Here is a 15,151-nt window from a genome sequence, read left to right on the forward strand (position 1 = left end):
ATGATCAATTATGTTGTATTGTTTGTTTGATTTAGAATTCTCAGTGGGAGTAGATAAAACATATATAGTGCGTATTGAAACTTAATTTACCTTTGTTTGTGTTTTGCCAAACACATGTTTCACGAATCACGATAGATGGTTGATAAACACAATACGAGCGATTTGTCCTAGGCTATCAAAAAATATATCAGTGAGAAGAAAAAGTCAACTCATCAAAATCCTCAGATTAGATCAACTGGTCCACGTGTCAAAATCGTCAAAGATATTTTGTTATTCTCATAAAGAAATAACAAAATATCTCAGAACCATCTAAACCGTCCACGTGTCACCTCTGTCTGAACCAAACCGCCTTCTTCTTATAGCCCCTTGAAGGAAACCCTCAAAAATTCAATCACATTCCCATTTCCGCGGAACAAAGTATAAACTCGAACGAACCCTAAAAAAAAAAAGACGACGATGATGATGCTCAGGCAAGCTGCGAAGAAGGCTCTAGGGCTTACGTCACGTCAATCAACGCCGTGGTCTGTTGGTATTTCCCGTTCTTACCATGAGAACGTCATCGACCACTACGATAACCCCCGCAACGTCGGCTCCTTCGATAAGAATGATCCCACCGTTGGTACGGGACTCGTGGGAGCTCCTGCGTGTGGCGATGTGATGAAGCTTCAGATCAAGGTCGATGAGAAAACTGGTCAAATCGTTGATGCTCGCTTTAAGACCTTTGGTTGTGGTTCAGCTATCGCTTCTTCATCTGTTGGTATGTTTGCTGCTCTCTATCTAATTCGTGTTTTTGTTTGGTCCTTTGTTCGATTGAGGATTGAATTAGAGAGATTTGAGATATGAATTTTTCAATTAGGGATTTTGATTTTTCGAATTGAGGAATTAGGTTTCAGATTGATGGGTTCATGTGGAGGCGGTGTTCAAATTTGGGATTTGTGTTGTAAATGTCAAATTAGGTCATGGATTAGGAACTGATACATTAATCTGGGTTTTTGTGAATTGAGACATTTTTGTAATTGATTCAATCGTGAATTTGTAATAGTCGTAATGTCATTGAGAAAGATTTTACCTTTTTGATGCGACATCAATATTGTCCTGGTTCAGTTTCTGGCTTGAGCTATCTTATTCTCTCTGTCATTTCTAATCCTATTGGGGATATGTAGCAGTTTTCTAATGTTGATTGATTTATGTATTTTTTCAGCCACTGAATGGGTGAAAGGCAAAGCTATGGAGGATGTCCTTACCATCAAGAACACGTAAGTACTGTTTAGTTCGTCTCTTACATAATCTGGCATTCATACTTCCCAATATAAGGATGCCTTGTGTTTTGCAAATGTTAACATAATATGTTGGGAGTTGTTGGGTTACGTCAATCGGTGTTGACTAATTGACCAGTCTTTTGATTGTTGACATACCAGTTAGTTACTGTATTTCATGACTGTAATATCTTGTGTTGAGAAAACCCAGTCATTGGAATTTGTCTATTGGTATAGTATTGGTTAGCTTGACCTGTGTTCATATTCATGTTTGCATATATTATCAAATGTGATTCCTTGCACACTCGTGTTATCTAATTGGTTAACTCATTGATTGTTGACATGCCTACATCGATCAATTATTGGACTTGGTCTGTTGGTATGTATGGTACATAAGTTTTTGCAGCCTACGCGCAGATATATGACTTCTTTATCGTTGAAAAAGTAATTTTGTGATTTATTTCATGGAGTTTTTATTCTGAAGTCCTAAATTGAATGTGTGCTTTTCTCTGTGGTTTATTTTCCCAGCGAGATCGCAAAGCACCTTTCTCTCCCACCAGTCAAGCTCCACTGCAGTATGTTGGCGGAGGACGCCATCAAGGCAGCTGTGAAAGACTACAAGGAGAAGCGTGTGAAAACAAATGGTGCTGCAGCAGCGGGAGAAACCACACAGGCTTGATTCCGTTTACTAATGTGTATACCATAGTGTGTATATGATGGTGAAAACAGGGGAGGAGTAGAAGAGGATACATACAACCTGTGGTATGTAATGAAATGTGTTTTTTTTTATAAGTTTCAAGTTTACGAAGTATTTTGTTTGAATAAACTCTGTTGACATCAAACATCCCAAGAATGATTTTGCTTTCTCCCCTGTAGTTTTCTACTATTGTATTGTGTTGTAATGCTTTCTCTCTTCACTGGGAGATGTATAACTTTGAAATACAAGTCTACAATTTTCAGTTTTGGTGTTTTCTCATGTCCACATTATAACTGTCTCTCCAAACCACGAAACGTTTAAATTTAACAAACCACGATACGTTTTTATCTCCAATCAGCTTAGTATGGTACTATGGTGTATCGTTTTTGAATTCATTTGATACACCATTTTTGTTCAAATGATGATGGAAAGTGGAAAGTAAAACCTATCAGAAATAGAGTTAAAAACCGTTCTAAAGCGCCTTGCAGGCGGCCGATCCCGCGACATTGAGGTGTTAAGCATCAGGGGCGAACTTAAGATAACTAGAAATAAAAGGATCGGAATAGCAAACTTTTCCTGACTAGTTCTCTCAGACTACTTGGTCAGTTGGTCTGTCTCTTTCTCTCTTCTTCTCGCTTTTGAAAAAAAAAAATAGAAACCCGCCACTGAACGTCAATCTTCCACGTGTTCCTCTCCGGCGCTTTGTTTCCAATCGTCGGAGACGTTCAAATGTGACTTCTTTGAGAGATTCATCAAGTCTATTGTCAGGTTGTTTTGAACTCAAATTGCCTTCTTTCCCCCAAACCCAAAATTCTTAGGGTTTTGTAGTTATAGTTTTTGGATCACTCAGTTCTCTACTGTAACTAATCGTTTAAACTTACTTGACAGTGGATGTTACTTACAATTGTTCAGACAAATTTGGTCTGACCAACATTAAGCTTAGGTTCTAACCAATTTGCTAACACACTTAAGGACTTGGTATGAGATTTGAAATTAAATTTAAAAAGTCCATTGATATAGAGTCATGTTCAATGAGAGATTACTCTGTTCTTTCTCATTGTGACATTTGTTGAACTTCGCAGGTTCATGGAATTTAAAAGCAAACCAACTTGGAAACACTTAGGCAACAACATGGTGAAGGAGCAAACTAGGCAGTGTGATACTTTATGGGATTTTAAAGACACTACTCCTATAACAGAGGACACACAGGTCGGTTGTCTTTCCTCTTTGCCCTGTCCCTTTTTTTTTAAAGCTAACACCATTTGATTGCTTCAAAAGCTAAAATCAATCAAGAATATATGATCAATCTAGATGAATACTATGCCGAAGATGACTACACGTATAGGGAAATATATCGCCTTTCTTTTCGCCTAAAATATGGTCCCGGTTTAGAATCTAATTCTTTTATCTCTCATTTTTCTTCTGCTTCACATACCCGCTAGCTAGTCAAATGTTAATAAGTACACACAACATTCTCTTAGTATGTGGATATTGAAGCATTAGCATGTTCTCTTCATGATCTCCCTCTAAGTTAGATTCTCAATATATCTACTGAGTTTAAAAGTTGTTAATGGGGGAGATACTAATTTGGGACCCTTAAGTAAAGCTTCTTAATGCCACGTTTGGTCATATAATTCTCTTACTCAACCTTTTGGGGCCCCAACTTTCACATTTCAATACCTTATCGCCAAAACATAAAAATCAATCAATTTTTTTTTGTTTGCCTTATTGATTGTGTTGGATCCCTCTAAAAACAAAACTTGTGTCCCCCACAAAAGCTTCCCCTTATTTCACTTCAATCTTAACAAAATAGGACCACCACCACCACGTACGGTTTGCACCATACAAACCACAAACTCCCTCTTCATTGCAATTATTATATCATCTACTAAAACCTTTCTCTCTCTTTATTGTTCTTAGTGCTAACTTTTGTTTCCAGGATAAATATAATGGACCTCAAGTATGCAGCAACTCACTGCAACTTATCTTCAGACATGAAGCTCAGGCGTCTTCATCAGCATCGAGGAAAAGGGAGAGAAGAAGACTACGATGCTTCTTCTCTCAGCTTGAACAATCTTTCAAAGCTTATTCTTCCTCCACTTGGTGTTGCTAGCTATAACCAGAATCACATCAGGTCTAGTGGATGGATCATTTCACCCATGGACTCAAGATACAGGTACAATCCATATCCATTTTCTCTATGAAACAGAACACCATGTGATACCTGACAAGAACACATTCTTTTATATATATATTGTATGACACAGCAAAAAAACTGAGTTAATGGAAGTTGAATGATTCTTGTGTTTATGAGATTTTAAGAGACATAAAAGTATGCTTGAATTAGTGATGATGCATTAGCTATCTGATCTTGTGTACCTTCAAGGGGAAACGTAAACAAGTTGGTAACTAGTGATTATGTGTGGCTGACTCAGGTGCTGGGAGTTTTTTATGGTGCTTTTGGTGGCATACTCTGCATGGGTTTACCCTTTCGAAGTCGCATTTCTGAATTTCTCACCAAAGAGGAATCTTTGTATCGCGGACAACATCGTAGACTTGTTCTTCTCTGTTGACATTGTCTTGACGTTCTTCGTTGCTTACATAGACCAAAGAACACAGCTTCTTGTCCGTGAACCTAAGCAGATCGCAGTGAGGTCAGTATATTTTCATTATCTTACTTTTCACCTTTTGAGATTTGATCTTTACTCCATAAATGATAACTTCTTTTCTAAGTGGAAGAGGACAAGACTTTTAGGTGACTACTGTGCCCACACCATGTGATTCTTTTATTTTCATCATCAGTTAGATAGATTTCTGTTTATGGAAAGAACATAAAGATTCCACTTATAAATATATTCGGTAAAAAGAGAGCTTTTAAAAATAAATGTGTTAGTTTTGGCTAAAATGCTATTTTAATATCTCATTAAAGGTACCTTTCAACATGGTTCTTGATGGATGTTGCATCAACTATACCATTTGACGCAATCGGATACTTAATCACTGGCACAGCTAAGTGGAACCTCACCTGTAATCTCTTGGGATTACTTAGATTTTGGCGACTTCGACGCGTCAAACACCTCTTCACTAGGTAGACTAATTCTCTATGAATCCATGTCATCATATTGTCATGTCTCTGATCAAACTGTTGTTGAGAAAGTGACAAAAATATCATATCCTTCGTGTTGTTTCAGACTCGAGAAGGACATAAGATACAGTTATTTCTGGATTCGCTGCCTTAGACTTTTATCCGTGAGTAAAGAAATTTTTGAGTGCAAGAACAAGATCACGTATATATCTTTTGATGTCGTAGTTGCAGAACATGATATGGTCTGAGTTTCCTACAGGTGACATTGTTTCTAGTGCATTGTGCGGGATGCAGTTATTACCTAATAGCAGACAGGTATCAACACCAAGGAAAGACATGGACTGACGCAATCCCGAATTTCACAGAGACAAGTCTTTCCATCAGATACATCGCAGCTATATATTGGTCAATCACAACAATGACCACTGTGGGATATGGAGATCTCCATGCAAGCAACACTATTGAGATGGTATTCATTATAGTCTACATGTTATTTAATCTTGGCCTCACTGCTTACCTTATTGGTAACATGACTAATTTAGTCGTGGAAGGAACTCGTCGTACCATGGAATTTGTGAGTGTCTCAAATCCCTCACTCTTTGGTTATACAAAGATTTGTTCTGTTTCTCTTTGTATTGTTTTCTTAAGGATGGTCTTCTTTTTGCATTGGTGGTGCAGAGGAATAGCATCGAAGCAGCGTCAAACTTTGTTAACAGAAACAGACTGCCTCCTAGATTGAAAGATCAGATATTGGCTTACATGTGTTTGAGGTTCAAGGCAGAGAGCTTGAACCAGCAACATCTTATTGATCAGCTCCCAAAATCTATCTACAAAAGCATTTGTCAACATCTTTTTCTTCCATCTGTGGAAAAAGTTTACCTCTTCAAAGGTGTCTCAAGAGAAATACTTCTTCTCCTGGTGAGTTCATTTTGCTGACATGCATGATTTGGTAGATACACCATATTAATCAAGAGTGTTGACTCTGAAAATGTGTATTGGTGGTGATTAGGTTTCAAAAATGAAGGCTGAGTATATACCACCAAGAGAGGATGTGATAATGCAGAACGAAGCACCCGATGATGTTTACATAATAGTGTCAGGAGAAGTTGAGATCATAGACTCAGAGATGGAGAGAGAGTCTGTTTTAGGCACTCTACGATGTGGAGACATATTTGGAGAAGTTGGAGCACTTTGTTGCAGACCACAAAGCTACACTTTTCAAACTAAGTCTCTTTCACAGCTTCTCCGGCTCAAAACATCGTTCCTTATCGAGACAATGCAGATTAAACAACAAGACAATGCCACAGTGCTCAAGAACTTCCTGCAGCATCACAAAAAGCTGAGTGATATAGACATTGGTGATCTAATGACACAACAAAATGGTGAAAACAACGGTTCTGTTCTCCCGAACATTGCCTCGAATCTTATCGCTGTTGTGACCACTGGCAATGCAGCTCTTCTTGATGAGCTTCTTAAGGCTAAGTTAAGCCCTGACATTACAGATTCCAAAGGAAAAACTCCATTGGTAACATTTTGCTTTCACTAAAAACCATTACAAACCCCATACTCATCATCATCACCATAGTCATTAACTCGTCGTCTTATATTACTGTTTCAGCATATAGCAGCTTCAAGAGGGTATGAGGATTGTGTTTTAGTACTCCTAAAGCACGGATGCAACATTCACATAAGAGGTAACCATATCATACTCAGAGAAGTGTTATGTTTTCTGCTTTTGAGATATGTTTTAAGCAAAAAAGATTTTGCAGATGTGAATGGTAACACGGCTCTATGGGAAGCAATCTCAACGAAGCATTATGCGATATTCAGAATCCTTTATCATTTCGCAGCTATATCTGATCCACACATAGCTGGAGACCTTCTATGTGAAGCAGTGAAACAGAACAACGTAGAAGTGATGAAGGCTCTTTTAAAACAGGGGCTTAATGTAGATTCAGAGGACCACCATGGCTTCACAGCTTTACAGGTCGCTATGGAGGAGAATCAAATGGACATGGTGAACCTTCTGACGATGAACGGTGCAGATGTAGATGGTGTGAACACGCATGGTGAGTTGTTCACACCATTGGAGAAGTCAAGAGTCGTGGGAGAAGAAGAAGAAGAACGTGGAAGAGTGAGTATATACAGAGGACATCCATTGGAGAGGAGAGAACAGAGTTGCAATGAAGCTGGGAAACTTGTTCTTATTCCTCCTTCACTTGATGACCTCAAGAAAATTGCAGGTAAAAAACACATAATTTACGGTTTAGCCTTTAGGTTATGGTCTTGGACCGGTTCTGATTGGTTTTGGTTTAGGTTTATTGCACTAACCGGGTTATTTTTTGGTTTGTTGTGTGGGCATGTGCGTAAAACAGGAGATAAGTTTGGGTTTGATGGAAGTGAGACGATGGTGACAAATGAAGATGGAGCTGAGATTGACAGTATTGAAGTGATTAGAGATAATGATAAAATCTACTTTGTGGAAAACAAAATAATTTAGAACTTTGAAAATTTATAACCAATGCAAGTTTGGGATAAGAACCAGCGTGAAAAAGAAAAAAAAAAATTGTAATATTTTTATATGCGTCCATTTGAGTGAGATGTAATAAATAAGAAACGGTCCATATATATATTGACAAAAACAAGGACGTGAAACTGATAATAATACATTTAAATTTAGAAAATAATAAAATGCAAAATGAGTTAAAATTTATTAAAAGACCTGATTTTACTGTACCAACTTTATCAACTAGGTATAGTTTCTTTCATAGAAGAAAATGTGACGTGACTGTCGTTCGTAGTATCAGTATCACATGCTATCCTATGGTTCGGATTTAGCTGAATTATTGAGATTTATTATTTATTTCGAAACCATCTTTAATTTTTTTTTGAGGTTGTACACGTTATTTTGTTTGCAAGGGAAGCTTTATAATATTCTTTGGTATTATGGAATAGTCGCCTAATTGAAGAGAATGATCCACGTGATGTTCACGTAGATAAATAAATTTTTATGATATTTCTTTGTCAATGAGCGACTTTTTTGTAGCACTACTTTGAAGTTTGGACACTCCTCCCAAACCCTACCTCACATTTTTAGTAATTCAACCTACGTTATGAATCTTATGCGTTATGTTACGTACATCTCTATAATGAGCGAATGTGCAGTGAAATGTTTTTAAAAAATTATGATGAATAGATCATAATATTTAACTTAATTAGGCAAAGTGAAGATTTTGTGTTTGCTAATTTGAAAGTAAGAAATGAATGTATATAAGAAAGTGCATGTACACAAATTTGTGGAGCCGTTTATGTAAATGAATAATAAATTATTGTGTAGATGAGTACGTACGTAACTACGTATGTATAAAATGGACAATAACATAGTACCAAAATAACATTCAAACCCATTTCCTTAGATATGTGATTAGTTTGAAAGAAAAAAATTATATAAAACGTTGACAAAAATCCATAGACATGCTGTATTAAGGACCTACAAAAGAAACTGCGTTTGTAATCATGGACCGTCGTCTTCGAAATTTTAGTTCGTTTAAACATATATCAATCATCCAATTTCGAAATAGTATCATAAATCGTTGAAAAATACGTTGGCTAAGGGACTTGAACATACCAAACAATTTATAAGTCTAGCTCCAGTTAGAAACTTTGTAATGATTTTAATTAAACATCGAGTGTCATTGAAAGCCAACTAAATAGCCTGATTAAAATATGATCACAATTCACAAGTCGTCGTAACATGGAGGCAGTGTACAGTACGGATGGGTGGGAGATGTGAGAACCTCAAATACCAAATCTATGTAACGTCGGAGGAGAGGGGTTGGGGGGGCGTTTACGACATTTCGTAATCAGGAGGACCCTATGACATTAAATGAGAGTGAGATAATGCCTATCCGTCGTCACATGGCCTTACATTATCTATGTCTGTTTCCAAACACAAACCAACCAACAAATCTATTTCCCATTTTTGTTCTTATTTTTTTCACCATTTCTATCCTTTTTTCCTATCAAATTATTGAAGATTAAAAATTTCCTTTTTGTTACTTTCAACTCAAATAAATTAGGTTTCAGATTTATTGTTTTTAAGCTTGTGTAATGTTTCTTCTTCAACATCTCAGTGTATTATTATACAAAAATGAAGATAATAATATTCTAAAACAGGTTAAATGGACAGGCACGGGTGCAAAGTGCAACCGTAATGCTCGAGCAGAAAAGGCTAAACAATACGTTCAAAAAGCGTTTAATACGTGTGGGGTTCCATTGAATCATGTCCCCTTCTTCTATTAATGGGCCTCGTTTTGGCCCGTTTACCCCTTCTGGCTCCTTTTTTTATCACTCATTTGTTTTTTTTAATATATATACTTTAGGACTATATATTTATTTATTTATTTATTGGTGTCGTAAACATAGCATAACTTGGCAAGGTTGACAAATGGGAAAGCAAAAAAAACCACAAATAATTTAGCAAAGACAAAAGAACATAACAGAACAAAGGAATAAAACTATTCGTGAATGTATTTAGAGAAAAATATCAACATTAATAAGAAGATTTTTTTAGAAATATCCATATAAAATAAAAAATGTAAAAATATTTTTTTTAAAAGACAAAGTGTACTGTAAATAAATAACTATCGACTTTCTCATGTTTACTCATTTTCTAATTTCTAGGTCTCGCCTCCTAATAAAACCACTTTACGAAACGATTTAACTATATTCATATTGTAAATGATCAATCAAAAGTCAAAACACTGATTTTGTCGTTTTTTATTTGGAAACTAAACGAGTGAAAAACTTGATACCAAAACAAAAGGGTTTGTACACAAGTATAGGATTAGCCTGCGTGTACGTCGGTGACTTTGGTGGTTGTTTCTACAACTACAATTAAACATAACCCTTAAGTAAAAAGTGTAAAACCCTCAAGTATGTGCTATCTTATTTTCCATGAAATGCGGTCGAGGAATGTGGTTCGTTCGTCAAATTAAAGTAATGATTGAAAAATCACATGATGGACAAATAATTATATAAACTTTGAAGTTTTTTAAAACTTTGATATCACCAACATCACAAATGACATCATCATATTCTTATAAAAAGTAAACAAAATTATGTGTTTGTAAGAAAATAACCAAGGCGAAAATGTAAAGATGAAATGACTTTTGGGTTGAGAGGGTAATAATGATAACCGGAGACGATAAAAAAGGGTCAACTTCGGATTTTAGGCCATATTTATCGGCAAAACATATGGCTGATCTTGGGCTTTTTTATAATGAGAAAAAATGAACAGTGTAAATAAGATCAGGCCTTCTGATCTTATTTTAGATCAGTTCTTCGGGTGATCTAAGAGCACGTGTCTGAACGAGATTGGTTGGAAATTCTTTTTTCTTCGTATCATTTTCTTTCTCTTCATTCGGGTTTTCGCGATTTTTTTTCTTGTTCTCTCCGAAGAGGCGAAACGCCGAGAGATTTCTTCGTCTCCGATCCCGGTGTGTTCCGACCACTTCCGGTGATCTCTTCTTCTCTTCGTCTCCTCGTGTCAACCGATCTCGTCGTCTCCACTGTCTCCTCTGTCTCGCCTCTATGATTACAGGTAACATTTTCGCCTCTGTGATCTCGCAAGGTAGAATCTTTCTCTGTGGGATCCGATCATTTGCGGTGGAAGATTGATTCTTTCATTTGAGTAGCAATTTAAGGTTGGATGGAATATGTGGGGGATACAGACATATATCTCAATACACTTCTTCTGATAGAGACAACTATTAGGTTTGCTTATAGTTGGTGTTTCTACTGATGGATGCTTCTTCTGCTGTTGAATTAGGTGTTGCTTTAGGGCTTCCTCGTTACAGTACTTCTCTCATTGACTATGATTTTTTGCAAATTCGCCGTTACATGCGAGACGTTATGTAAGCCTTCAATTATATTATTTTTTCCGTTAGTTGCTGCTGTATCATGAACTGAGTTAATGTTGCTGGAAAAGAATTTGTTACTGTTTTTCGGTTCTGTAATCCTGCATAACTGCTTTGTTTCCAGCTTCGTCAAGTTAGAGAAGCAGAATCCCTTTCCGTCTGATGATGAATCAAAGGCCAAGTGTTTAGATGTTGCTAAACGCTTAGAGGAGGGACTTTATATAATGGCTATCATAGCCAGGCTATGACAAAGGTATACCAAATATATATATATATATATATATATACTTGATTTAGTAATTAGTTAGCGTTTAGGATTTTATTTACTGAGGAGATTCAACTAATTAAACAAGATGGTCTGATGCTTTTCTGACATGTTATCACTGAATCCAGCTTGTTGGCGTTATGTCGTTACTTAATTATAGATATTTCATTTCGTTTGTGAGGCTTTCTAACTTTAAAAACTTACAGGAGGATTACTTGGACCTGTCAACTCTTGAATCTCACTTGACAAACTTAGTAAAAGGCAGACAATTGAATAACTACGATCAGCAAAATGCTAATTCTTCTTCGCTTGTATCAACTACTAGCAGGATAATGAATAGAACATAGATCAGTACGAGACAGATATTGCAAAGAATCTGAAGTCGGTGGTGAGCCTTGGGAGCTGAAGATTATCATTTATGAGAAAGGTCTATTCCTACTTGTTTGGAAACGTTTACATGGCTGATGTTACAAGGCAAGAGATCATAATATCATATATTGCACAATATACTATAATAGCTGCCTGTTGCAGTGTTACTGTATTATTTGCTGCTTGTAAGTTGTAAGATCTTACCAATGGTAGTAAACACAGGTTATAAAAAGAACACTTAGCTAGAACTAGTTTTGTGAAATTAAAAACAGAGCAAAACTACAAGGGTGAAGATTCAAATTATTATAAGTTTGCAATTAAAAATTATTATTAGTTAAAGTTTTATAAGTTTGTAATTAAAATGTAATTTTATAAATTTTTTTAATTGTAATATGTTTAAGAATATTAATAAACATTATATTATTAAATACTATTACACATTCTTAAATTTTTAATTAAACATTAATCTATGTATTTATTAAACATTTTTAAACTTTTATAAGAATATTATATTATTAAATCTTAAGATCTTATACATGTTCTCCCAATAACTAACTTCTTAACAAAAGTTCTTAAGAACTGATCTTACATTATTTTTACAATATTTCTCCTCTAAGAACACTCTTACCTGATCCCTATAAACATGCCCTTAGAGATTTTTATTCTTGTAAACCATGAAGTTTAAAACTTACTTTTTGCTATTTTCTCGGGAAACATTCACCAAGAAATCGAAAAATTATCAAGTTCCGAGGGGCTCCACGAATAAAGTCGAGTGGAATTTATATTCTCTCCGTCTCATTCTTATGCCTCCCACCTATATGTAATTTATTTAACAAATAAACCTATATTTAGATAATTTTGCTAGAAGAGTCTTATCATGTAGTAGTTGGTTTATGATTAAAGAATTTGGCATTTTACATCTTAATAAGTTATAGCTTGTCTCTTGAAAAATGGAAAGTGTGATTCATCATATAGTATTATATATTTGCTTAAAAATCAAGTTTGGTGAGTAGAGTTAATGAGTTGGGTGGTATATACTATATAGATAGAGAGGAGAACAAAATTATAAAAAATAAAAAAGGAAAACAAAATTAGGTACAAAATATTGCGTAATTAATGTACGAGTCTGCAAAAAAATATATATGGGTGTCACACTTACACACACACCTGCTCATCATCTCTCTCTCTCTCTCTCTTTAACATTCCATTAATTTATTATCTTCTTCTTCTTCTTCAACCTTCCAAAGTCTCTCTCTCTTTCTTGGAACAATGGATAGTCCGACGAGCATACGTAGTATACAACCACCGGAGATTCTTTCTCCTTGTGGTAGCCAACGTCGTAGAAGCAGCTGCGACTCTAACCCACCTGAGTTCGAGTTCTGGCGTCTTACCAACTCTTCGTTTCCTCAACCCGACGACTCAGATCTCCTATCCGCCGACGAGCTTTTCCACGACGGCGTTCTTTTACCTCTTCATCTTCTCTCTGTTAAATCGGAGCTTCAATCCGACCCGAATATCTCGGAATGCGACCCGGATCCGTCTCCTTCTCCTTCTCCTTCCCCTGCTGCTTTGGTTAATACAGAGGAAAAACCGGAACTTGAACCCGGTTTAGGATCTGAGCTGACCCGAGAGACGACGGTTTCGAAGCGGTGGAGAGATATTTTCAGGAAGACCGAAACCAAACCGCCTGGGAAGAAAGAGAAGGTGAAGGAGAGTAAGAAGGAGAAGAAGAAAACCGGGTCGGGTCCTGGTTCGGGTTCGGGTTCTGGAGCGGAGCTGAACATCAACATTTGGCCGTTCTCAAGAAGTAGATCCGCTGGGAACAACGTGACCCGACCCAGAATGTCGTTCGGAGCTCCGACGACCCGGAAAGTCAGCAGCGCGCCGTGTTCACGTAGCAACTCCACCGGAGAATCCAAGTCGAGGAAGTGGCCGAGTAGTCCTGGTCGTAACGGCGTGCATCTTGGTCGGAGCAGTCCGGTTTGGCAAGTCAGGCGTGGAGGAGGAGGAGCTCCGGTTGGGAAAACGGTACCCGAACCGACGATGGGTCGGATAGTTGGTAAAAGGGAAATTCCCGAGACGCGTAGGGGTAAAACGGTAATTGAGAGCAATAAAGCAAAAGTCTTGAACTTGAACGTGCCTATGTGCATTGGTTATCGGAGCCGGTTAAGCTGCAGAATCGACGAGAGTGGTAATAGTAACATCATTGGGAGTGACAACAGTAATAACAACAACGTCAATGCTAGTAATCCTAATCCTAATCCTAATGGTTTATTTGGCTTTCGTAATCTCTTTGTCAAGAAAGTTTATTGACTTTATTTTTTGTTTATTGTATAATATACTAGTAATCTTGTAAAAGTGTTTCATTTTTTATCGAAAGAGACCCTCTTAATATATAGTCTCGAGGGTCCATTTTTATTGTTCTTAATTCCATGTTGTTACTTTTTGCTGTTTAGTACGATGTGTGTGTGGGATTCAGGTAGATTATCGTATTTGATTATAAATATATCATGTAAATTAAGATCTCGATGGCTTTTTAATAGGAATATTATTTTGTTCTTTGTGTTTATGATGGGTTGGTTTCATGTTGACGTAATGTAAGGGTTTTTATAGATTGTATAAAAGGATCACAAGCTTTTTTTACTTTTGAAAGCTTCGAAAATTTCTTGGAGAGGTTTCACATCAAAATCTTCCAAGGTGGGATGCATCTGAAAATATTGGAGTTACAAAAAAAAACTTGTAATCACAAAAACAGGTTTCAGAAGATGTTCTCAAGGTTGAAAGAGTGCTGAGTTATTAGCTCAAGAATCTGTTCCTTCCAGGTTCTGCAAGGTTCATTCATGGGTTTCTTTAAGAAATATGAAACACATTGATTATTTGGGAGACAAGACAATGCAATTAGGGAGACAAGACAATGCTCTTCATTAGATTTCATTGGTAGTCATGAGAATAACACACGTGATGTCTATATTTTCAGTTACAAGACAGAGAAGGTGGTGCCACTCCACACAATTGATTGTTCATCAGTTAAACTCTCTCTCTAGTGCTCGAAGGTTCTTCTTACCAAGTTCCACACATACATGATTAAATTGCGATTCTTCTATAGTCAGTCCTCTCGTCTCACTAATCTTTTTAGTTTTTTGCGCTTTTGCAAGTAGTGATTTTGATAAAATTAAGTCGAATAAGAGAAACATGTTAAAAAACCAAGAAAATAATAATGTTCCTTATAAAGAAGAGAAACTTAGAGCATGTTTATCGGTGGGTTTGAGTAAGGGAAGTTCTTAATGTTTTTATGAATTAATTCTGTACTGTTTAGAATATAAGAAGCCATGATCTCTTAGATAAATTTTTATCTTTTATTGGTATGTTCTTATTTTGGGTATATTATTTTTGAAAATATTGTTTTTTAAAATTTAAACTTTTAAATAGAATAGAAGTGGTATAAATGTGTAAACATTTAAGATTTTATAAAATTAGAAAATATTAAATTTTAAGTAATTTTCAAACATACAAAACATAATAAAAACATTCATACATATTGCAATAGAAGTGCAATTTATA

The 15,151-nt window shown here is 36.2% G+C and overlaps 3 protein-coding genes and 1 long non-coding RNA gene across 4 annotated transcripts; all 4 read left to right on the forward strand.

The window, feature by feature from the left end:
* LOC104731292 (iron-sulfur cluster assembly protein 1) lies at nt 371-2,226 on the forward strand. The gene is made up of 3 exons (XM_010450620.2): nt 371-757; nt 1,202-1,256; nt 1,785-2,226. The coding sequence occupies exons 1-3, from the start codon at nt 457-459 to the stop codon at nt 1,933-1,935; spliced, it is 507 nt and encodes a 168-aa protein (XP_010448922.1). The 5' UTR covers nt 371-456; the 3' UTR covers nt 1,936-2,226.
* Nucleotides 3,829-7,666, forward strand: LOC104731293 (potassium channel AKT2/3). Its single transcript, XM_010450621.2, has 10 exons — nt 3,829-4,129; nt 4,389-4,607; nt 4,883-5,041; nt 5,145-5,202; nt 5,298-5,612; nt 5,717-5,956; nt 6,048-6,563; nt 6,657-6,732; nt 6,808-7,281; nt 7,414-7,666. Exons 1-10 carry the CDS (start codon nt 3,903-3,905, stop codon nt 7,536-7,538), a joined length of 2,409 nt encoding a protein of 802 aa, XP_010448923.1. The 5' UTR covers nt 3,829-3,902; the 3' UTR covers nt 7,539-7,666.
* Nucleotides 10,418-11,893, forward strand: LOC104731294. Its single transcript, XR_758582.2, has 4 exons — nt 10,418-10,640; nt 10,869-10,953; nt 11,081-11,209; nt 11,428-11,893. It is a non-coding gene; the product is annotated as an uncharacterized LOC104731294 (long non-coding RNA).
* On the forward strand, nt 12,752-14,157 carry LOC104733389. Its single transcript, XM_019233408.1, has one exon. The coding sequence runs from the start codon at nt 12,860-12,862 to the stop codon at nt 13,901-13,903; it is 1,044 nt and encodes a 347-aa protein (XP_019088953.1). The 5' UTR covers nt 12,752-12,859; the 3' UTR covers nt 13,904-14,157.

Source organism: Camelina sativa, chromosome 12 (genome assembly GCF_000633955.1).
Source record: "Camelina sativa cultivar DH55 chromosome 12, Cs, whole genome shotgun sequence".
NCBI lineage: Eukaryota > Viridiplantae > Streptophyta > Magnoliopsida > Brassicales > Brassicaceae > Camelina > Camelina sativa.